At 39.4% G+C, this 24,723-nt stretch overlaps 1 protein-coding gene across 3 annotated transcripts in view; it reads right to left on the minus strand.

Annotated features, from left to right (window-relative positions):
* Positions 1-24,723, minus strand: part of cacna2d2a (calcium channel, voltage-dependent, alpha 2/delta subunit 2a) — a 567,930-nt gene that overhangs the window by 11,577 nt on the left and 531,630 nt on the right. For all 3 annotated transcript variants that reach the window (XM_062049868.1, XM_062049860.1, XM_062049852.1), the window contains 11 exons: positions 16,834-16,931; positions 13,777-13,867; positions 11,879-11,941; positions 11,692-11,795; positions 11,528-11,626; positions 11,342-11,433; positions 4,484-4,531; positions 4,348-4,419; positions 4,106-4,258; positions 3,979-4,031; positions 3,798-3,853 (listed from right to left, as the gene is read on the minus strand). In XM_062049868.1, the coding sequence (XP_061905852.1) occupies positions 3,798-3,853; positions 3,979-4,031; positions 4,106-4,258; positions 4,348-4,419; positions 4,484-4,531; positions 11,342-11,433; positions 11,528-11,626; positions 11,692-11,795; positions 11,879-11,941; positions 13,777-13,867; positions 16,834-16,931 (929 nt within the window). The remainder of the gene's footprint in view (positions 1-3,797; positions 3,854-3,978; positions 4,032-4,105; positions 4,259-4,347; positions 4,420-4,483; positions 4,532-11,341; positions 11,434-11,527; positions 11,627-11,691; positions 11,796-11,878; positions 11,942-13,776; positions 13,868-16,833; positions 16,932-24,723) is intronic.

Raw genomic sequence — 24,723 nt, forward strand, 5'->3', positions numbered from 1 at the left:
TACACGTCTTTAAATCTCTGGATTGATGAAGTAATGTGCTGATCATTCTTACTGGGGACTCTGGGGAAAAAGAGTTAATATGGTTCATGGGGACCAAATTTAAATAATTTTGCATAATTTACACAAATTTGTACGTGACTACTGAGGACCATTTAAAAAAAACAAAAACAAAACAATAAAAAGTTCAAATTAAATATGACATGATCCTCAGAATACAGCACTACAGCTGTCCTCTTATAGGAAGTTTCACCACTTAAATGTTAAAGCAAATCCTGCATCTTCTGTGACATTCCTGAAAACTGCTATTTAGCATTAATGAAGTTGTCTGCAACTCCAACTACCATATATAGAAGGATGGAACATTCTGAATGTGAATCATACTTTAAAGGCCTACTGAAACCCACTACTACCGACCACGCAGTCTGATAGTTTATATATCAATGATGAAATCTTAACATTGCAACACATGCCAATACGGCCGGGTTAACTTATAAAGTGCAATTTTAAATTTCCAGCGAAACTTCCGGTTGAAAACGTCTATGTATGATGACGTTTGCGCGTGACGTCAATCGTTGAAACGGAAGTATTCGGACACATTGTATCCAATACAAAAAGCTCGGTTTTCATCACAAAATTCCACAGTATTCTGGACATCTGTGTTGGTGAATCTTTTGCAATTTGTTTAATGAACAATGAAGACTGCAAAGAAGAAAGCTGTAGGTGGGATCGGTGTATTAGCAGCTGGCTGTAGCAACACAACCAGGAGGACTTTGACTTGGATAGCAGACGCGCTATCCGACGCTAGCCGCCGACCGCATCGATGATCGGGTGAAGTCCTTAGTCGATCTCTGGAGCGCAGGTGAGCACGGGTGTTGATGAGCAGATGAGGGCTGGCTGGCGTAGGTGGATAACTAATGTTTTTAGCATAGCTCTGTGAGGTCCCGTAGCTAAGTTAGCTTCAATGGCATCGTTAGCAACAGCATTGTTAAGCTTCGCCAGGCTGGAAAGCATTAACCGTGTTGTTACAGGTCCATGGTTTGATAGTATTATTGATCTTCTGTCTATCCTTCCAGTCAGGGGTTTATTTCTTTTGTTTATATCTGCAGTTAAGCCCGATGCTATCACGTTAGCTCCGTAGCTAAAGTGCTTCGCCGATGTATTGTCGTGGAGATAAAAGTCACTGTGAATGTCCATTTCACGTTCTCGACTCTCATTTTCAAGAGGATATAGTATCCGAGGTGGTTTAAAATACAAATCCGTGATCCACAATAGAAAAAGGAGAAAGTGTGGAATCCAATGAACCCTTGTACCTAAGTTACGGTCAGAGCGAAAAAAGATACGTCCTGCACTGCACTCTAGTCCTTCACTCTCACGTTCCTCATCCACGAATCTTTCTTCCTCGCTCAAATTAATGGGGTAATCGTTGCTTTCTCGGTCCGAATCGCTCTCGCTGCTGGTGTAAACAATGGGGAAATGTGTGGAGCCCTTCTACCTGCGACGTCACGCTACTTCCGGTACAGGCAAGGCTTTTTTTATCAGCGACCAAAAGCTGCGAACTTCATCGTCGATGTTCTCTACTAAATCCTTTCAGCAAAAATATGGCAATATCGCGAAATGATCAAGTATGACACATAGAATGGATCTGTTATCCCCGTTTAAATAAAAAAAAAATCATTTCAGTAGGCCTTTAAGGTAATAATGTTGTATAATCATGCTGTATGAAAATGTCATCCTAAGGAAAACATAAAAAAAAAAAATCACTTAGGCATCTTCAGAATGGATCTGACTATCATTTAAAAAGGTTTCCCTTTAGGGGACCTGTTTTTTTGTCCCCACACCGTCAGAGGTCCCCTAAAGGTGACTGTGTAAACAGAGCGATGTCCCCATTAAATGGTAAATGAGTTATACTTGTATAGCGCTTTTCTACCTTCAAGGCACTCAAAGCGCTTTGACACTATTTCCACATTCACCCATTCACACACATTCACACACTGATGGCGGGAGCTGCCATGCAAGGCCCTAACCACGACCCATCAGGAGCAAGGGTGAAGTGTCTTGCTCAAGGACACAACGGACGTGACGAGGTTGGTAGTAGGTGGGGATTGAACCAGGATCCCTCAGGTTGCTGACACAGACACTCTCCCAACTGCGCCACGCCGTCCCCATTAAAGGCCTACTGAAACCCACTACTACCGACCACGCAGTCTGACAGTTTATATATCAATGATGAAATCTTAACGTTATAACACATGCAATACGGCCGGGTTAACTTATAAAGTGACATTTTAAATTTGCCGCTAAACTTCCGGTTCGAAACGCCTCTGAGGATGACGTATGCGTGTGACGTAGCCCGGCGAACACGGGTATGCCTTCCACATTGAAGCCAATACGAAAAAGCTCTGTTTTCATTTCATAATTCCACAGTATTCTGGACATCTGTGTTCGTGAATATGTTGCAATCATGTTCATTGCATTATGGAGAAGGAAGCTGAGCAAGCAAAGAAGAAAGTTGTCGGTGCGAAATGGACGTATTTTTCAAACGTAGTCAGCAACAACAGTACACAGCGGCGCTTCTTTGTTTACATTCCCGAAAGATGCAGTCAAGATGGAAGAACTCGGATAACAGAGACTCTAACCAGGAGGACTTTTGACTTCGATACACAGACGCCTGTAGAGAACTGGGACAACACAGACTCTTACCAGGATTACTTTGATTTGGATGACAAAGACGCAGACGTGCTACTGTGAGTATGCAGCTTTGGCTTCTAAACATTTGATCGCTTGACCGTAAGTGCGCAACTTTTTTTTGCGTATGTACGTAACTTTTTAAAAATATATAAGCTTTATGAACCTTGGGTTAGGTGAACGGTCTTTTGGGCTGAGTGATTTGTGTGTGTTGATCAGGTGTTTGAATTGTATTGGCGTGTTCTATGGAGCTAGGAGCTAGCAGAGGAGCTAGGAGCTAGCGTAACAAACACGCAGGTGTTTTTATGCAGGATTAATTTGTGGCATATTAAATATAAGCCTGGTTGTGTTGTGGCTAATAGAGTATATATATGTCTTGTGTTTATTTACTGTTGTAGTCATTCCCAGCTGAATATCAGGTCACCCCCGGCTCTCACAGCATCTTCCCTATCTGAATAGCTTCAACTCCCCACTAGTCTTTCACTTGCACTTTACTCATCCACAAATCTTTCATCCTCGCTCAAATTAATGGGGAAATTGTCGCTTTCTCGGTCCGAATCTCTCTCACTTCATGCGGCCATCATTGTAAACAATAGGGAACTTTGCGTATATGTTCAATTGACTACGTCACGCTACTTCCGGTAGGGGCAAGCCTTTTTTTATCAGATACCAAAAGTTGCAAACTTTATCGTCGTTGTTCTATACTAAATCCTTTCAGCAAAAATATGGCAATATCGCGAAATGATCAAGTATGACACATAGAATAGATCTGCTATCCCCGTTTAAATAAAAAAAATTCATTTCAGTAGGCCTTTAAGTAAGCATTGCCAGAACACACACACACACACACACACACGATAAATGATTCATAGGTCATACTCTTTTTGAATGCTATCTGCTTCAATTTCCCACAGAAGGAATGAGATAATCATACAATTGCCATAACTACTATGGCAGTAGCTTCAGTGCAGATTCAAAAAAAGAAAACAACAGGAGATAAGATCTAGAAAAGTCTTATTACAAACAAACAATCAAACTCTATGCTAATAAAGTACTTTTTGGCTTGGAAAGGTAATGACAAAAAAGAAACATGAACATAAATAGTATTTTACCTGTGACAAAGCAGCTATGGTAAGCCAGTCCATAAATGAACTGCTGGAAAAATGACCTGCGGACAAGAAGCACAAATATAATTTCATTTTTAGTCGTTGCAGCTGCATTATGACCAACTTATCATCACGTTAACGGAATACTATAATAATAATATTAATATTAGTTGGCTTGAGTCCTCACCATGCCGCTGCAGACGTCCACCAAGCCAAGTTGACGAAATCTGCGATTGTGGGCTGCGGAAGCAAGAATGAGAGCTTAGAACAGGTTGCATGCTCTCCACAAACCTGGCTCAAGGGCACGTCGGTACCACAAAGACTCCTCGTGGTGCAGCTCCAGCCTCGCTGTTGGGCACACGCTCACAAACTGACTGGTAGTCAAAGGACTGCTTGCGGTTGTAGAAGGAGTTGTTGTAGAGCGCGAACATCAAGTAGGGGTCCACGTCGCTGAAGAACATGCCCACCTGTGGACGGCATGCAGTGGGGTCAGCGGGGGGGCGGGGGGGGGGGGGACGATGGTATGAAAAGTGTCCTTGATGGACGTCAGCTGCACCTTGTTCCAGTCGTCCTTCTGGTTGGACATGATCAGGAAGCCTCCGTCGTCCACCAAATAACACAGCAGGTCCTGCAAACAATTCATATGCTAACGAGCAGAAGATGAAGTTCTGGTGAAGATGAAGAACACTCACGTCACTGTTGGCTTCACAGTCCATCTCACAGCCCTTGTTTGGTCCACACTGTCACACATGAGCAGTTATTAATAATTATAATCATCTGATAACAGTAGGGATGGGAATTGATACGATTTTCCCGGTTCCGATTCCACTTTCGATTCTGCGTAACAATTCTTCAACGGTTCTCCTATCCTTTCTTATTTGGAAAAAAAGATAAGAAAAAGATTGATTAGCATACATTTTGTTTAGTTTAGAGCAGGGGTGTCGAATGTACGGCCGAACAGGTTTTTCCCATCCCGCGTGATGAGTTTGCCAAGTATAAAAATTAGCTGCTTTTTTTTTTTTTTTTAACGTAAGAAACTGCTGTTCTGAATGTGTCCACTGGATGTCACAACAGAAATTCTGTTAGGCAAGCAAATGGTTTATACCGGGGCCAAGCAAGAGGTACACAGTAAAGGGTGACTCTGGCTCCTCCTCCTCCTCGACCCACATGAAACTTAAAACCTGCCGTTTCATGTCTTCTGCTTCGAACACATATTCATTTGGCACCCTCGTTGCCCCAAAATGTCTCTGTCAAACACGAGAAAAGTGAACTTAAACCTTTTGAATCGTTTTTACCTTTGTTTCTTACGGTTTGTTGAGTTAGCACTGGATTCAATCCCAGAAAGACTGTGATTTAAAGTTTAATCCTGGCTTTGTAGATACACTGAGACAAAGTCTAAGCTCATTGTGTTTTTGAAGCTGCACCAATATCCTCAGAATTTTCAACAAACTTGAAGTGTTTTGTCCAAAGGATTATTTGTGATTTGTACGTTTTCATAATGTGCTTGTTCTTTCCTGAGGGAACTAATAAAGTACTATCTATTTTTGGCCAAAGTAAAACAAAGAAAACAAGCTTTAGTTGTCTTTATTTTTAAGTTATCATGCCATGATTTTAGCCCACTTGGGAATAGATTTTCCTCCATGCGGCCCCTGAGCTAAAATGAGTTTGACACCCCTGGTTTAGGACTAACATGGCCTTAGAAAGCCAACAGTGAGGTCTTAACCCTCCTGTTATGTTCATTTGTCAGGAACAGCAATGGTGTTCCTGGGTCGATTTGACCCCCTGCATGTTTAGTTATCCAAAAGATGTCCGAAACCCCAAAAAATCCTAACAAGCATTGTTAATATTTTTTTTACTAACTCCATTACTAACTAGTCTATCATTATTTAAGGTAACCAAATATTTAGCTCGTTTGGAAGGCATGTTTTGCAAAAATGGGTAGTGACCTTGGAATGCCACCAGCCTTTCAAAAGTTCTGATATTAGGGCCTGGTTTATAGAGTAGTGGAAGTTGCTCTACCCACTTGTCCCACACTGTCCGCCTCAATTACTCTGAAGAAAATGCGAGAAGTCTTTAGAGACATTGTGGCTCAAAATATAGCATTGCCTGTCTTTGCATTCCACAGACTGGCTGTCAATTCACCCAGCCAAAATGAGGAGCCCCAAATACGCACTTAAATGTGTTTTGCCCAGCTCCTTCCACTTCTCTAAAAAATAAGCCTCCCTTTTATATTATTAATTTTCAGAAGGATTTTCTGTATTGAATCTGGCATGATCAGCTCAAAAGTTGACTTGATGTCAGTCACATGAGGCACTGCCATCAGAGTGGGCTGTCTTTATTATGTTTTCTGCAAGACAGTTTTGCCTGGTGCTTATTTTGGGGATGAACACCCCTGTGTTTTACCATTTTTTGACATGAATGGAAGAATAAGAATAGTAATTAGACTTAGACTTCCTTTATTGTCATTCAAATTTTAACTTTACAGTACAGATAAGAATGACATTTTGTTGCATTAGCTCGTTGTAGTGCAGGTTAAAAGAGCAATAAGGTGCAGCTATAAATATATATTTTATTTTATATTTTATTTTACTAGATAATTCCCTCATCTGGTTCATAATTTTAATATTTGGAATCAGAATTTTGCCTAAGATAGTCTTCATCCTCCTCTCTTTCACTGTCATAATCAATGATGACTTCCAGAGTATCACGGACAGACGACCTTTTGCTCCTGCTGCTCATTTTGTAAAGGTCTGCCTGACAGAGTGTCGTGTTGGTAGGACTCCTATGCAGAGAATATTTTATATGTTTTGCCCCTACCCGGTTGAGTGTTAACTGAATGTGGGTGGAGTTTTCCCACGAGAACATAAATGGTCCTCGCCAAAAGTTATAACACTTGCACCTGTGTGCGTGTGTGTGTGTGCGATTGGGGTAAAATATGTCTGACAGTTGCAAAGAAAGAAATAGTCTGACATTTCTGACACCCTTTTACCTCCAGTTTGACTGCTGGGTCAAATTGACTCGAACAGTAACGATGTGATATAAACATGCAGGGGGTGGTTGCAAATATGCAAGAGGAAAAATTTTCATATCATACATTGATTACACTAATTAAGACAATCAGAAGAAGTTTCATACTAAAAAGATTACTTTCAACTATTTTTCATAGATCTTCAAACTTTAAAACGGGTCAATTTGACCCGTAAAATAACAGGAGGGTTAAGAGGCACATAGCATAGAAAAAAACTTTTCAAAATACATTTTAAAAAGAAATTCTGTAGAATTTAACAAAACAAAAGATGTGGAAATTAAATTTCGTAACATTTTAAAAACTTTTAAGAATCTTTGTCAGCGATACCTATTGAAAATATACCGTGCAATATACTGTGCAAAGGTTTGTTTAGATTTACAAGGTGAAACTTATATAATGACATGGGCTCATGACACGCAACATGAGATATTTTAAACCTTCTTTTGATATAATGTTGATGTTTATTGCTTCCAGCTTGCGAAAACCTGGAATTGAACATCTCAGAAAATGTAAACTGTAAGCCATGATCATCAAAGTTGTATTAAATAGAGGCTTGACATATGTCACTTTTACCTGTATGATATGACGACTGAGAGAAAATGTGGTTGGAGGAAAACATGCAACTTTTCTCTGACTAAAATTAAACATTCACCTACCGAAGGAGCATCTATGTGGCAAATTGTTGTAAGCTTTTGACCACAAACTTAGTCACTTCTCGGTGACATTTGTCTTTCCTGGCCAAGTGCTACTTTTGAGATTGGTGCGGTTCAAAAACGGCACATTCATTGCATGTTGTATTTTTAAATGTTTCAGCGTATTGCTGGTATGTCCTCCTCTTGATGAAATAGCAACCTCGGAATTATTAAAAGTAGCACTGTTGCAATCTTTTTTTATCAAAATGTCTGCAAACTTTGGTGCGCTTTTTCCACGCCATGTTGCTGACGTCACTCTGCACGTTGCGTAATGACGTCATCCCCACCCGGAAGAACCGTTAAGAGAACCGCTAGACCAAATGGCAAATGATTCATGATACATTGGGAACAGAACAAGAACCGTTTTTTAATTCCCATCCCTAGATAATAGAAAACATAAAATACTTCTTTAGGTACAAGATGTAGGAATATGATGTCTTTACAAAGATTAGTGTATCATTCTGACAAATGTTTCTAATATTTTGGTTGCACTTGTTTGCATTGGTACCTAATAAAGTAACTTGTGTGTGCTAATTACCATGAAGAAAGTTACTGTATGTACAGTATGTTGTTTTTGTCAATGAAGTCATTGAAAAACTGAATTAATTATTATCACTACATAATAGTCAGTGTTGTTGCACGTGTACATTTCAAAACTCACAATGTTGCAATCTATACGTTCAAAAAAATGGAAACGTGAATGTACGAAAATTAAACACGGAAAAGGTTGGTTTTAAACATTCTTATTTCATTATTATAACAATCCATCTATATTTTGATTGTGTTTCTAATTCAGTGGAAGAAATGTATTGGGCTGCAGCTATCAATTACTTTATTAATCCTGTGATCGATCAATTATTTTGTTCCATTAATCGAGTAATCGGATAAAACACACTTTATAGCCTCAATGCGTATTTTACATAAAATAGTTCAATCAAACAAAATTTTTTCTCCTTGCTATAACCTTCATTCTCTTTTTTTTAATCATCGACATTGAATTGCTCTTCTTTGCATATTATAATTTCGAGCACTCCATGCCGTCCAGAGTTGTTCATTTTTATTCGTTACACTCATTTCAATATTAATCATAGCAACATACTATAAATACAAACCTTCTTCCACTCGATTAATGGTTTCAGCCCTAGAAATGATTAAAATACCATATAATTCAGAAGAAATGACACTAATGTGAATATATATTTTTGAATATATGTTAGTTTGTGCGCATGTGTGGTCATCACAAAAGCAAATGCTCATATTTGTAATAGGGCTGTCAAAAATAGCGAGTTAACCCATGTGATTGATAACAAAAAAATATTGCATTCATCATGCACATACGAAGATTCATCACACACAATTTATTTTGACTTTGCCTTAACGGCGGATGGTTACCTAAAAGGTGGACAGTGATGAGGCCAATGTATAAGCCAGTGCAAAGATGAGCGAGGAAACTCCGACTGGTTTGCTCACTAATTTCAAAATAAACCTCAACAGTAATTTAGATAAAATGGTTACCAATTTTTGAGCAAATTAATGACGTACATTGAAGTAAACCATTTTTTTTTTATCAAAGTTCCCGTATGACAGTCTGACAATACAATTGCATTTGTGTCAAAAATATTGATTTAATTAAACCTGTGCAAGCGAGTATTAAACTGATTAATCCAAATTCAAAAGTGTAAATAATTGATTAGAAAATTATAAAATATAAAATAATTTGACCGCACTCATTTGTATATGTATATATATAAGAGCAGTGATTCTCAAACTGTGGTTTGCGTACCACTAATGGTACGCAGGCCTTGTCTAGTGGTATGCCAGAGAATCACTTAATGAGATATTAAACCCGAGTGTTACTGTTCAAACTGTGTGTAATGTTACAGTGGCCAAAATATTATAAGTACTTATTAAATAAAACCCCTGCCTTGTTTTTTATGAATATTTAGGCCTACTATACTACTGTATTTTAATGTTGGTCATTATGGTGATACTTGGAAAGCCAAGTGTTTAATTTGATTATAGAAACATTATCATATTGACAATATTGTACAGTAGCATGTCAATAATTGAGAATATTGTACAGTGGCGTGTCAATAAATGTGTTGTAGTGTGAGCATATACAGGTGCTGCTCAATAGATTACAATATGACAATGGTCATATTGTAATTTATTGAGCAGCACCTGTATGTTTGGGTATGTGTGTGTGTATACACTCATTTTAATGTGTACATGTGCATATACTGTATGTATGTGTGTATGTGTACTTATGTGTGTGTACATGTGCATATGTATGTGTGCTTATGTCTGTGTGCGTATTACTGTATGTACAAAACCCAAAACCAGTGAAGTTGGCACGTTGTGTAAATCGTAAATAAAAACAGAATACAATGATTTGCTAATCCTTTTCAACCTATATTCAATTGAATAGACTGCAAAGACAAGATATTTAACGTTCCAACTGGTAAACTTTGTTATTTTTTGCAAATATTAGCTAAATTGGAATTTGATGCCTGCAACATGTTTCAAAAAAGCTGGCACAAGTGACAAAAAAGACCGAGAAAGTTGAGGAATGCTCATCAAACACTTATTTGGAACATCCCACAGGTGAACAGGCTAATTGGGAACAGGTGGGTGCCATGATTGGGTAAAAAAGCAGCTTCAATGAAATGCTCAGTCATTCACAAACAAAGATGGGGCGTGGGTCACCACTTTGTCAACAAATGCCTGAGCAAATTGTCGAATAGTTTTAAGAACAACATTTCTCAACTAGCTATTGCAAGGAATTTAGAGATTTCACCATATTAGGTCTGTAATATCATCAAAAGGTTCAGAGAATCTGGAGAAATCACTGCACGTAAGCGGCAATGCCTGTGACCTTCGATCCCTCAGGCGGTACTGCATCAAAAACCAACATCAGCGTGAAAAGGATATCACCACATGGGCTCAGGAACACTTCAGAAAACAACTGATGCAAAGTGGAAAAGTGTTCTGTGGTCTGACGAGTCCACATTTCAAATTGTTTTTGGAAACTGTGGACGTCGTGTCCTCCGGACCAAAGAGGAAAAGAACCATCCGGATTGTTATAGGCGCAAAGTTGAAAAGCCAGCATCTGTGATGGTATGGGGGTGTATTAGTGCCCAAGACATGGGTAACTTACACATCTGTGAAGGCACCATTAAGGCTGAAAGGTACATACAGGTTTTGGAGCAACATATGTTGCCGTCCAAGCAAGGTATTTTTCATGGACGCCCCTGCTTATTTCAGCAAGCCACGTGTTACAACAGCGTGGCTTCGTAGTCTAAGAGTGCGGGTACTAGACTGGCCTGCCTGTAGTCCAGACCTGTCTCCCATTGAAAACGTGTGGCGCATTATGAAGCCTAAAATACGACAACGGAGACCCCCGGACTGTTGAACAACTTAAGCTGTACATCAAGCAAGAATGGGAAATAATTCCACCTGAAAAGCTTCAACATTTGATCTCCTCAGTTCCCAAACGTTTACTGAGTGTTGTTAAAAGGAAAGGCCATGTAACACAGTGGTAAAAATGCCCCTGTGCCAACTTTTTTGCAATGTGTTGCTGCCTTTAAATTCTAAGTTAATGATTATTTGCAAAAAAAAAAAGTGTTTCTCAGTTCGAACATTAAATATCTTGTCTTTGCATTCTATTCAATTGAATATAAGTTGAAAAGGATTTGCAAATCATTGTATTCTGTTTTTATTGACCATTTACACAACCATATATACGTGTGTGCTTATGTGTGTGTGTGTATGTATGTGTACATGTGCATATATGAATATGTGCATATAATTACGCGTATGTGCTTCAATACCGTGTGTGAGCCTTGGCGGTTGTCAGTGTGGTTACTGGCAAGAATCTTGAACTTGTCCACCCAGGCTTCAAGGTCCAGTTTGACTCCAACAACTAACACAAAGCAAAGTTACTCAGGAACACGCAGGCGTTGGATTAAGAACGACTGAAATAAGTTTGCGCTGTAAAAAAAAAAAGTGCCACCAACCCGCTGGTTTGATGGTCTTCCCTCCCACCGTGATGTCCACCGCCGTGCTGACAAGGATGCCGATGGTGTCGTTGTCCGGGTTGAGAAGCTCGTCTCGGACTGCAGGGAGCGATGAAGGAGCGCGTGAGCAGGTGTGCGGCTGCACTGCTGATGCCGTCACTCACCTGTGCGATGAGGCGCTCTGAAGATGTAGCCCTTGTTGTCCAGACTGCGGCGGTAAAAGCTGGCGTTAAACGGCTCGGGGTCTTCTTCCCAGCTCTCTGCCGCTCTGACATTTAGAGAGCGCACACAGAAAGACGTGAAGAGAAGACGACGACTTCACAAAGACTTGGAAAAGATAAGGACTCTCACTTGTTGGGGAACACTCTGGTTACTCCTCCGTCAGTGGCAGCAAACACGGCCAGGAAGCCATACCTGATCAATAATACAGACGTCCATCACTTTACCACAACACTTGCTTATAAGAACTCTGCTGTGTTTGGTCAAGGTCCGAACCCTGGCCTGCACCCAACCAGCAGACCGATTCAGAGCTCTGGCCCAGTTCGGTTGAATGAAGGACAAATGTAAATGCTACACGGACCAGAGACAAAGAGTTACACCAGCTAACGACTAGTTCGAATAGTCGGCTAGTTATCGACTATTTTAACGATTAGTCGACTAATCGGAGGATGAAGCGTATTCAGTGGCTCCAATTCAGCCATTGGCTTTTAATTTCAGCTTGAGATATTTTTAGTCACGTGCTAACTAACAATAAAGATGACTAGTTCATTCATAAATATGTATTTACAATGTATATATATAATTGAACTTTTGCCCATTTAAAAGCAAGGACAGGCAAAGTGCTGATAAAAACAACGTATCAATTATTTATGTACAGAAAAGGAAAAAATAGCAGCAATAACAACAAAACCACACCAAATCGAGCTAGCTAAGTTCCTCGGGAAGAAAACACAGTCGTGGTCAAAAGTTTACATACACTTGTAAAGAACATAATGTCGTGGCTGTCTTGAGTTTCCAATAATTTCTACAACTCTTATTTTTTTGTGATAAAGTGATTGGAGCACATACTTGTTGGTCACAAAAAACATTCATGAAGTTTTTTTTTTAATACATTTATTATGGGTCTACTGAAAATGTGACCAAATCTGCTGGGTCAAAAGTTTACATACAGCAATGTTAATATTTGCTTACATGTCCCTTGGCAAGTTTCACTGCAATAAGGCGCTTTTGGTAGCCATCCACAAGCTTCTGGCAAGCTTCTGGTTGAATGTTTGACCACTCATCTTGACAAAATTGGTGCAGTTCAGCTAAATTTGTTGGTTTTCTGACATGGACTTGTTTCTTCAGCATTGTCCACACGTTTAAGTCAGGACTTTGGGAAGGCCATTCTAAAACCTTAATTGTAGCCTGATTTAGTCATTCCTTTACCACTTTTGACGTGTGTTTGGGGTCATTGTCCTGTTGGAACACTCAACTGCGCCCAAGACCCAACCTCCGGGCTGATGATTTTAGGTTGTCCTGAAGAATTTGGAGGTAATCCTCCTTTTTCATTGTCCCATTTACTCTCTGTAAAGCACCAGGTCCATTGGCAGCAAAACAGGCACAGAGCATAATACTACCACCACCATGCTTGACGGTAGGCATGGTGTTCCTGGGATTAAAGGCCTCACCTTTTCTCCTCCAAACATATTGCTGGGTATTGTGGCCAAACAGCTCAATTTTTGTTTCATCTGACCACAGAACTTTCCTCCATAAGGTCTTATCTTTGTCCATGTGATGTCAGATCCCCAAACGCTCGTCAAAAGTGGTAAAGGAATGGCTAAATCAGGCTACAATTAAGGTTTTAGAATGGCCTTCCCAAAGTCCTGTCTTAAACCCCATTGATAACATGTGGACAATGCTGAAGAAACAAATCCATGTCAGAAAACCAACACATTTAGCTGAACTGCACCAATTTTGTCAAGAGGAGTGGTCAAAAATTCAACCAGAAGCTTGTGGATGGCTACCAAAAGCGCCTTATTGCAGTGAAACTTGCCAAGGGACATGTAACCAAATATTAACATTGCTGTATGTATACTTTTGACCCAGCAGATTTGGTCACATTTTCAGTAGACCCATAATAAATTCATAAAAGAACCAAACTTCATGAATGTCTCTCCGTTGTTGGCTAGCTATCTAGCAAGCTAAGCTAAGGAGCCTGCATCCTGCAGATGTTGGTCCACTCCAGACCAGAATGCACTTTTACTAACGTGTTCAAGTCTTTGTTCTTCCACACTTTGTCCACCAGCTGCCTGATGATGCCCGTGTCCAGGATCAGGTTGTGAAGCAGCAAATTGTCACCTAAAGAGAGCGAGGAACACTCCGCTAAATAAATACAGGTATCACAACTTGCATTTGCATCCAAATACTTGCAGCTAAATCCACAAAAAAGGAATATAACAGGGTCAGGATCATTGTTATTACGTTTAGGCAACGATAGGTTGATACGATTTCAGGCTTTTAGTGCCCATAAAATAGTTCTGTGATGTTTTTGCACATGATAAAAACAGTTTATCTACACTTTAATCCTGAAAGCAACTGTAAGAAATAACTGTTTTGGGTAAAAATACTCAACAACACGAATATAGTAATCTGTCAGTCGTTCAAAAATATTTATCTTTGCATGCCTAGTAATCCCTCGTTTATCGCTCTTAATTGGTTACGGGCCTGACTTTGGGAAATTAAATACAAAATAGGAATTATTAAGTATAAAGCAAATATTTTCATACTTAGACCAGGGGTGTCAAACTCATTTAAGCTCAGGGGCCGCATGGAAAACAATCTTATGGTATAATAACTTAAAAACAAAGACAACTTTAGATTGTTTTGTTTGTTTTAAAAATAAAAATAGAAAAAACATATTCTGATAATGTACACATTACACATAATCCTCTGGACAAAACACTTTAAGTTAGTTGAGACTTCTGAGGAAAAATTGGTGCAGTTTCAAAGACATAAAAAAGGACACAATGAAGTTATACTTTTACCTGAGCGTATCTACAAAGCCATTAAACTGTAAGTCACAGACTCTTTGGGATGGAACAAAAAACTAAATAGATGATCGATAATCAATAATAATCAAATATGGCAATCTGTTCTTGTCTGCAATAGAACAAATATTTAACATAAAAATGAATTTCCCCCCCTTTTTAGGTTTGATAATAAAAAACAAAAAACAGAAAATGGATCGTTATCCATTAATCTATTAATGTGCTTGAAAATCAAAAATAGGAATTAAAACATTCCCCGTTCAATGTTTGGAGATATGGTGGATTTCATATGCGCACTGTCTCTTTTCCGTATCCTCGTCTGTGAGTGACCCGGAACAACAACAACAACAAAAAGAGGAGCATCGTTTGCCTGCTCGAGAGAGAACTAATTAATGTGTCACTTTCGGTGTCTCTGGACATTAAAAAAATTGTAGAGAACTCTTGACCGTGACAACATTGTTTTGACGACACTGACACCGTTCCTTGTCTTCTTCTTCTTTTGTTGTTCTGGGTCACTCACAGACAAGGATCCTGAAAAGCGACACTGCGCAAGTGCAATCTACCCGTTTGCTTGCCAAGAATTGCTATTGCGACATCCAGTGGAATTTTTTAGAACAGCAGTTTCTTTCATGAAAAAATTGCTATACATTCTTAAAAATGCTAAAAATTATATACTTAGCAAACTCATCTCGCGGGCCTGATTAAACTTGTACGTTTGACACCCACGACTTATACCGTAACACACTTATTTATAACCTTCTAAAAATAGTTTTTTACAAATATGAAAGCCATGAAATAACACCGTTAAATTATTTTAATCCGTTGACACTAAATTGGCCCTAGTGTGTGAATGTTGTCTATCTGTGTTGGCCCTGCGATGAGGTGGCGACTTGTCCAGGGTGTACCCCGCCTTTCGCCCAAATGCAGCTGAGATAGGCTCCAGCCACCCCCGCGACCTCGAGAGGGACAAGCGGTAGAAAATGGATGGATAATCCAATATAGTAATGCTGCCTGAGGCTTCCAATCAGGGGCCATGATACTGAACAGCGTGGTCTGATTGGTTTGGTCTCATTGGTTGGGCAACACTACTGTGGTATTAGTACTTTTAGTTAATTTAGCCATGTTATGCTAAAAATGAAATGTTTGAAAATACATTGAATATGCTTTAAAAAACAAAATTTGTGATTGAAGCCGCAAACTTCGAAGCACGATGTGGCGAGGGACCACTGTATCACGTTAGCGCTTGTATCGTACAGGGAGAGTTTAACACTTATATTACAGCAGGAGTATGTCAAACTCAGTTTAGATCGGGGGCCACATGGAGAAAAATCTACTCCCAAGTGGGCCGGACTGGTAAAATCACGGCATGCTAACTTAAAAATAAAGACAACTTCAGACTGTTTTGTTTGTTTAAAAATAGAACAAGCACATTCTGAAAATGTACAAATCATGTTGCTGTTGTTTTTTTTACACTCATATGTTTCGGTTAATAGTATTCTACCTTTATTTGTCGTTATTTATATTTTCTGAATAAATTATGTGATAATGTTCATCAGTCAACTCATTGGTGTTAATTTATCCATCAAGATTAAAAAAAAAATCTAAATCAAATTACAGGATGTTATTTATGTAGTTAGTTTGCTCATATTCCTCAACTGGTGCACTAACATGTCTTTTTTTTTTTTTTTTTTTTACATATGTAGCATCATCTACAAAGATACAAAGAATTGCTATTGCGACATCTAGTGGACACATTTAGAACAGCAGTTTCTTTCATTCAAAAATTTTGGCTCATTTTTATACTTAGCAAACTCATCCCGCGGGCCGGATAAAAACCTGTTCGCGGGCCTGAGCCGGCCCTCGGGCCGGCCCTCGGGCCGTACGTTTGACACCCCTGTATTACAGCAAATAAATGTTTTCTTTTAAGCACATTTTTGGTTAACATATTTTTATGGTTATTTCATACATATTCTATGTGCAGTATAAAACGATGGTGCTTCCTGCATACCACCAGTTGTACTCAATGAATCAGACCTTCAATGTTATTGCAATTCATTCTAATTGGTCACTTTAGCAAGTGCACACAGCTCTACACTGTAATGCTAACAACATGGCAGCGGTCCAGGCTGGTTCCCCAATATTTAAAGCACTAAAGTAGTGCTCATTCTAAACTAGTGTAGCATCCTCATCAAGTCTCGCACTGAATTGCATCATTGAAGACCACAACCTTAACGCACTGTGACATTAAAGTCAGAACAGAGGTGGAGTCAGACTGACATTGTTTGGAGTCCGGGGTCACTTTCTCCATGAGCGCAATAAAGTTGAGCAGGAATTCCGTGTTGTTGTTGGACAATTCCAGTTCGTTGCAGTACTCCCTGAAGAGCAAAAACATGACAACTGAAGTACAGTTAAGAACTGAACACTTAGGGTCTGATCTAGAAAGATCTAAAAAGTGCTAAATCGTGTGTGCAAATGATAAAAATTGTGTGTAGTGATTAGTGGGTGTGTTCCGAGTGATCTACGAAGACTGCCGTGTGCAATTGATAATAGGTATTTTGCACATACTAAGATCTGTCACCATGGAGATTCATCTTAGTAATATATCTTCAATTGCTTGGATTTAAATGACGTCACATCCGGCTCATTAAATATGCGTGCTTTTCAAGCCAACATCGGTTCTCAATGGGTACGAGCGGCCATTTCACCTTTCTCAAAGAAAAACGCCCTATGCTTGTGTTGTTTTCGGCTTTATGAACCATTCAAATCGCAAAAAGGATAAACATTTCTTTAAAGTTTCTTGAGAGGTAATGAAGAAAGGCGGAAGAGTACGGTATTTCACGAAAAACGACGAGAAAAGTTGCGTGGACACCAGTTCAAGGGAGCAGAACTGAAGAATGCACGAGTTGGCAGTGATCACTTCGTTAAAGGTTTGTTTGATACACTTTTATTATTACCCATTGAATTATTATTTTGATATTATTTGTATTCCTTAAATGCATTTTTGCTACGAGTGTGTTGTAAAGCCCCAACTCGGCGAGTCCAAAGAAAGCAAAACTTAATAGAATTAAGCTTCTACCAAAGGCAACAATCATGAATGAAGCTTTCAGCACATACACAACGTTGACATCTATAGTTATATTTTGATAAAGACGGGAAAAACACGCATACTGGTAAACAGCGCGTGCAACAGCAAAAAGGCAACAAATACGTCTGTAGACGCAAAGTTAAATCATGAAATGCAACCTTACCGGAGTAAAAACGATGCATATTTACCCGATGGTCTTGATACTGATTTCCTTGACCCAGCCACACACAAAGAAGTTGTAGACCTCCATGCTTTTCCAAGCTTTTATCTGTTTTGTCGTGTGAAATGATGTCTGTAGCACGAGATAGTTCAATATGTCTGGGAACTCCATCGAAGGATAATCCTTGATATCACTCGACAAATCTTTTTTTGATAAAATATAGGAATCTGCTTTTTTGCAGGAAGATCTAGGCCCCTTGAATGCGAACTCAGATATTTCGCACTCTGTTAGCTGCACAACAGCCATCTCGGCTTGGCTGACCACCACAGTTTTTCCCTTTTGGGAAGAAGTCACAAGTCGGAATAGAATAAAATAGGCTTCATCGTCACTGCACAATAAGGACAACAGCATTGTGGAATACTGATGGCAGAAAGCTACCATGCAAGGCTCTAACCACGACCCATCAGGAGCAGTTAGGGGTTCAGTGTCTTGGTCAAGGAAACTTCGACATGGGCTCACCAAGCCGAGATCGAACCAATAACCCTCCAGTTACAAAGCGGCCACTCTACCCACTGAGCCATGACAATATGACATGTGTTTTCCAGTAGACATCATTGTTGACATCATTGTTTTGGTGTTGGCTGTCTCCAAATCAGGCTTTAAGTCATTCATCAGCTCACAGACGGAATTATTGGACAGACAATATGCCTAATATTTTTTATTTCTGACAGAAACTTGTCGATTGTCAACATGAGCATAAATGAGGATTCTCTGTTTCTTTATCGTCTGTCATATTGCAAATACCGCATCCTTCTGACTGCGTCACAGTCATTTGTGCGCAACTCTGCCGGTGTGCACTTCCATTCCAAAAGTGCTAAATATAGAATCAAAGCAGCATCCGCTAACAGTTTCAGGTTAGATATGCTAAATCAGGGGTCTCAAACTCAATGTACATTGGCGCCGCTGGAGGCAGAGTCTCAGTGAGGCTGGGCCGCATCAGGTATTCAACAAAAAAGCTTTGTTAAAAAAATTATAATCTTCTCAAATGTCTTTATTTTTTAACACAAAATAAGATGAACAAATAAACAATGATAAAATAATAAGAAAATACATGTTTGGGGCTGTGGAATATATTTTAATTCCACTTGGTGTCACTGTCGTGTTTAGCCGATGTACAGATAACGTCTCGATGCGCGGAAAACGTCATTTCCGCTTCTTTATACGGCCGGCGGATAACAGCCCGGTAGCAGTCCCCTTAGTTTTTGCACTGAATGTTCATTTCTTTCATGATAACATGATCACCATAGCATTAGTAGATGGTACAGAGTACCGGGATAGCAGGTGCAAAAAGGCGACTGCTCCCAGAGTGTTTGTTATCTGCCGGGGTGTTGTTGATGTTGTAACGTAATCATAGAAACAAAAAAAACATTAAAATAAAAATATATGCAGCTTTCATCGTGCGAGGCAATGCAAATAGCGCCATGCAAATAAAAAATAATGACCCACAAATAATGTGACGCAATAATTGAGTTCCTTACTTTTCTTTTATCCCGCTGCGTACGCATCACTTTGTTTTATTTTGTCAGAGAGCGACATAAATGCGTATAATGTCCTGCTGGGCAGCAACTTTAAAAACTTTTTTAGGTAAGTGTTGTGAATGCAGCGCGCTGGAACGAATGTCCGGGTGTACCCATTAGAAACGAGGCAGCCAACCAGGCACGGGAGAAATCTCCATGGCAACGCTGCTGTCACTTTCACTCATTGAGAAATGTTTCTCTGCTTGCATTAAGCCCGGTTGATGTCCCGCCCCGAAAGCCATAGCCCCCACCGTGATTGGTAGGTCCGTCCAGCTTGGCACACGAGCTTAGTAGATCATCTTTGAGAGGTATTAAGTTTTCATGTGGATCAGACCCTAAGTGTATGCATCATGTTGATATGGTATAGAGGACAGTCATACTTAGGGGTGTAACGCTATGCCTACATTCACATTTTGGTTCATACCTCAGTTTCGGTTTTATTTTGAGTACAATACAGGAACATAAAACTACTTCGTGTTTGTCAGCTTGAATACTTTTTTGAATAAACCACAAATCTTCCACCTTCTGGCAGGTAATTCTATAAAAGTACAACACTAACAGTTTCAATAATCAGTTTTCCGCAGTACAGACTTCCACAGCCACTTCTTTCAGTTCAACCAACAAGGAGTTCCCAGGCGTGTTGGAAGACCTAGATCTTGTAGCACCCACCTTCCGGCTAGGCATTGATCAGGAGGCATCTGAATTGTCTCCTTGCCATGCGAATGAGCAGCGCTTTTACTCAGAGCTCCTCACCTTATCTCTTAGGGTGAGACCCTCCACCCTTCAGCCGCTTGTACCCGTGATCCTAATATTTCGGTTGCTAACCAAAACTCATGAGCATAGGAACATAGATGGAAAGCTACATTGAGACATTTGCTTTTCGACTCCACCATGATGATCCATCATTACGGGAACTGAATTACTGCACTGATTTGCCTAAAACGCTTCCTGTCCCTCACTCAGGGCCCTACTATTTCATTTGCACTTAAGTGTTTTTTTAAGTGCTTGGAAGTTACGCATGTTTCTCTTATTCATATTTTCCAATCCACCTTCTAGACATGCCCACCTTTAAATCTGAAAGATAACACTTTACCTTAAAGGAGGCCGTATCAATCCAGGCAGTGCGTGTGTTGTCATGGTCACATCCAGTCTTTTTCCGGCTTAATGTAATCAACAATCAGTCGATAAAACTTTATTTACTTACTTATTATAACCACCCTGATGTTATTTGTGATGTAGGCTACACATGTTTGTGAAGCAGTGACGCGTCGGGATGGGCTTAGACAGCTGATTATGTGTGTGCTTGTGAGCGCTAGCTGGACAGCAGACAGTTTGATATTAACTGTCGAGAATTATTCTAATCAATTGATAGGCGCTACATTATACAACCCCTGGAAACCATGGAATCACCAGTCTTAATTCAGTTGTTTAATTTTGTAGCAAAAAAGCACATAACTAGTCATTTCAAATGGCAACTTTCTGGCTTTGAGAAACACTAAAATACATCAAGACTATGAATTGTGGTGGTCAGTAACAGTTACATTTTTAAAAATGAATGAAATAATTATATTACTCAAAATATGGAATCACCCTGTAAATCTCAAAAGCTAACACCTGCATCAGATGAAATCTGTTCATTAGTCTGCAGTTACAAAGGAGTGTTCACACCTTGGAGAGCAGTTGCACCAGTTGGATTGACATTAATCATAGCTCCAACACGAGATATGTCAATAGAAATCAAGGAGAGGATTATCAAACTTCCTCAAGAAGGTAAATCATCACGCAGTGTTTCAAAAGATGTTGATTGTTCACAGAAAGCAGTGTCTCAAATCTGGACCGAACCACATGGGAAGGTTGTAAAAGGCAAGCAGACTGGTAGACCAAGGAAAACAAAGCGTCAAGACAGAAAATTTAAAGATCTAATGTCTTGAAAACCGAAAATGCACAGCAAATCAAAGAACAAATGGGCAGAAACAGGAGTCACCGTCTGTAAGCAAACTGTAAGAAACCGTAAGAAACCGCCTAAAGGAAATGGATGTGAATACAGAAAAGATCAACAAAAGCCGTAATTAACACTTTAACAGAAAAACCAAGGTTCCAATGGGCTAAGGAAAAGCAATCTTGGACTATGGATGACTGGGGGAAATACATATTTAGTGATGAATCATGAATCTGCCTTGGGCAAAGTGATGATGCTCAGATGCTGGAACTTATGTTTGGTACCGTTCCAATGAGATTTATGAAGACGACTGCCTGAAGATTTCCACATTTCCACAATCACTGCATGTCAGGTAATGGCACTGGGGAGATGGCTGTCATTACATCTTCAATAAACGCACAAGTTTACATTGACATTTTGGAAAATGTTCTCATTCCATCATTCAAAAGGATGTTTGGGGATGATGACATCACTTTTCAAGAAGATAATGCATCTTGCCACAGAGCAAAAACTGTAAGGACTTTCCTTGTAATGTCGTGACCTGCAAATAGTCCGGATCTCAATCCAATGAGTCAAAAATATTGAAGTTGAATGATTTGGTAAAATTGCACACAGCTAAAATGATGTAAAAAGCAAACTATAACCTGCTACCCAAGAATGTACAACAATTATTCTCAACTAAAGAGGAGAAAAATAACATTAGAAGAAAAACTAACTTAAAACATTTGTATGCTCGTACAACACTAAAAATCTTTGCCATATCAGTATGTGGAATTAAACTATGGAATGGATTAAGTAAATAAGTTAAACAATGTACTGATATGATCCAGTTTAAGAGGTTGTTCCAATTATTTGTGCTTACAAAGAACAAGGAAGAATAATTATGAGAAATACCTTCAACCTTTTTGAAAACGGGATATTCTTCCTCTCAGTATGTTTATCATGACTGACTTAATTATATATTGCAAGAACTGCTGTATTAATCATTCACTGATGTAATTGTGTAACAAAAAGAAGACAGTAAATGAACATATGTATATGTAAAAGCTCTGAAGTTGGAAAGGGGTAAGATTAAATACGCTTTGCTTCTTCCTACTCCTTTTCAGACATGATGTAAAGAGAAATGATATGAAATTGTGTGATGTATTATACTGTAAGTGTCTTCATGTTTGAAATAAACTACAAAAAAAGAAAGAAAGAAGAATGTCACATGTGTGGTGGAAATTGAAGAAAATGGTCCATGACAAGACTTAAACCTGCAAAGCAGATCTGACAACAGCAATCAGAGAAAGGTGGAGCAAGATTGATGAAATTGTTTGTCACTCATTAAATCCATGCTCCAGAGACTGCAAGCTGTTATAAAAGCCGAAGTGGCGCAACAAAGTACGAGTGGTGTGTTGGGGTGTGCTCATGATTTCATCATTTCATTCTACTCTAATCTAAAAATGAAACTTGCGGACTACCACAATTTATATTCTTCATTTCTTTTAGTGTTTCTTAAAGCCAGAAAGTTGCAATTTGAAATGACTATAGTTTTATCTCATGTCTGTTATCTGCTTTATTTTCTACAAATGTAAACAACTAAATCTGGTGATTCCAACATTTGCAGAGGTTGTATATTTATTTGTTCTTAAATATTCACACTGTTCAATGATCACAGTCCGGATGTGATGACCATCCGTCAGTGCCAGGATGTTCGAACACGGCAACTCACAAGCCATGTGTATATTTTGATAGTTAATGCAGCATCTCAGTGAATTTTTGCAGGTGTCTCAATTGAAGCGGTCAGAATATATTTAAAGTTAAAGTACCACGGATAGTCACACACACACTAGGTGTGGTGAAATTACCCTCTGCATTTGACTTGTTCCACCCCCTGGGAGGTGAGGGGAGCAGTGAGCAGCAGCGGTGGTAGCGCTCGGGATTCATTTTGGTGATTTAACCCCCAATTCCAACCCTTGATGCGGAGTCCCAAGCAGGTAGGTAATGGGTTCCCTTTTTATAGTCTTTGGTATGACTCGGCCGGGGTTTGAACTCACGACCTACCGATCTCAGGGCGGACACTCTAACCACAAGGCCACAGAGCAGGTTTGTAAGTTTTCTGAAATATAATGTTTTCACTTACGCGGGCGTGTGGAAGTAAATATACTCAAGTCGATGGGAGAAAACGCGGAAGGCCAGATTTGACAGGAAACGCCCACATTGAAAGGTTGCTCCACCCAGAGTGTGCATCTTAGATGAAGGCGCACAGTGACAAAGGGAGAATGTTGCAGAGCCAGAATTTGTGCAATTGCACAGCTTTTTTCATTCAAGTCTCTAAATGAGGCCTAGGGTTGTACGGTATACCGGTATTAGTATAGTACCGCGATACTAATGAATCATATTTGGTACTATACAGCCTCTGAAAAGTACCGGTCCTCCACCCCCCCGCTCCCCTGTTGAAGTCACGTCGTGTCATTGCTGGTTTACGAGCAGACGAGCATGTTCGGTAGCGCACAATCACGGAGTACTTACAATCAGACACAGTGTGTAGACAGAAAAGGGAGAACAGACGCATTTTGGCTTAAAAACTAACGATAAAGGTGAAGTTATAACACTGAAACGCCCTCAGGAAGCGGTGCTTTAAAGACATGGCTAGCTAGCTAGCTGCTAAAGTCCAGCCCCAGTCGGCAGTGTTTTAGCTACTTCTAAATCACTAATCCTCGCCTCCATGGCGACAAATAAAGTAAGTTTCTTACAAGTATCATCCCTGCAGGACGAGGAATAGCTAAACATGCTTCACTACACACCGTAGCTCACCGGCGTCACAATGTAAACAAACGCCATTGGTGGATCTACACCTAACATCCACTGTAATGATACCAAGTACAGGAGCGTATCTAGACAATACTACAATGATTACGTTGATAGTTTTTGGCACCACAATATATTCTGTCGTTTAAAAAAAAAAATTATATTATGTTTATAAACTCAGGAAATATGTCCCTGGACACATGAGGACTTTGAATATGGCCAATGTATGATCCTGTAACGACTTGGTATCGGATTGATACCCAAATTTGTGGTATGATCCAAAACTAATGTAAAGCATCAAACTACAGAAGAATAAGTGATTATTACATTTTAACAGAAGTGTAGATAGAACATGTTAAAAGAGAAAGTAAGCAGATATTAACAGTAAATGAACAAGTAGATTAATAATACATTTTTACAGTTTGTCCCTCATAATGTTGACAAAATAATAGAATGATAAATGACACAATATGTTACTGCATATGTCGGCAGCTAAATTAGGAGCCTTTGTTTGTTTACTTACTACTAAAAGACAAGTTGTCTTGTATGTTCACTATTTTATTTAAGGACAAACTTGCGATAAGAAACATATGTTTAATGTACCCTAAGCTTT

This window comes from Entelurus aequoreus, linkage group LG01 (genome assembly GCF_033978785.1).
Source record: "Entelurus aequoreus isolate RoL-2023_Sb linkage group LG01, RoL_Eaeq_v1.1, whole genome shotgun sequence".
NCBI classification, from domain to species: Eukaryota; Metazoa; Chordata; class Actinopteri; order Syngnathiformes; family Syngnathidae; genus Entelurus; species Entelurus aequoreus.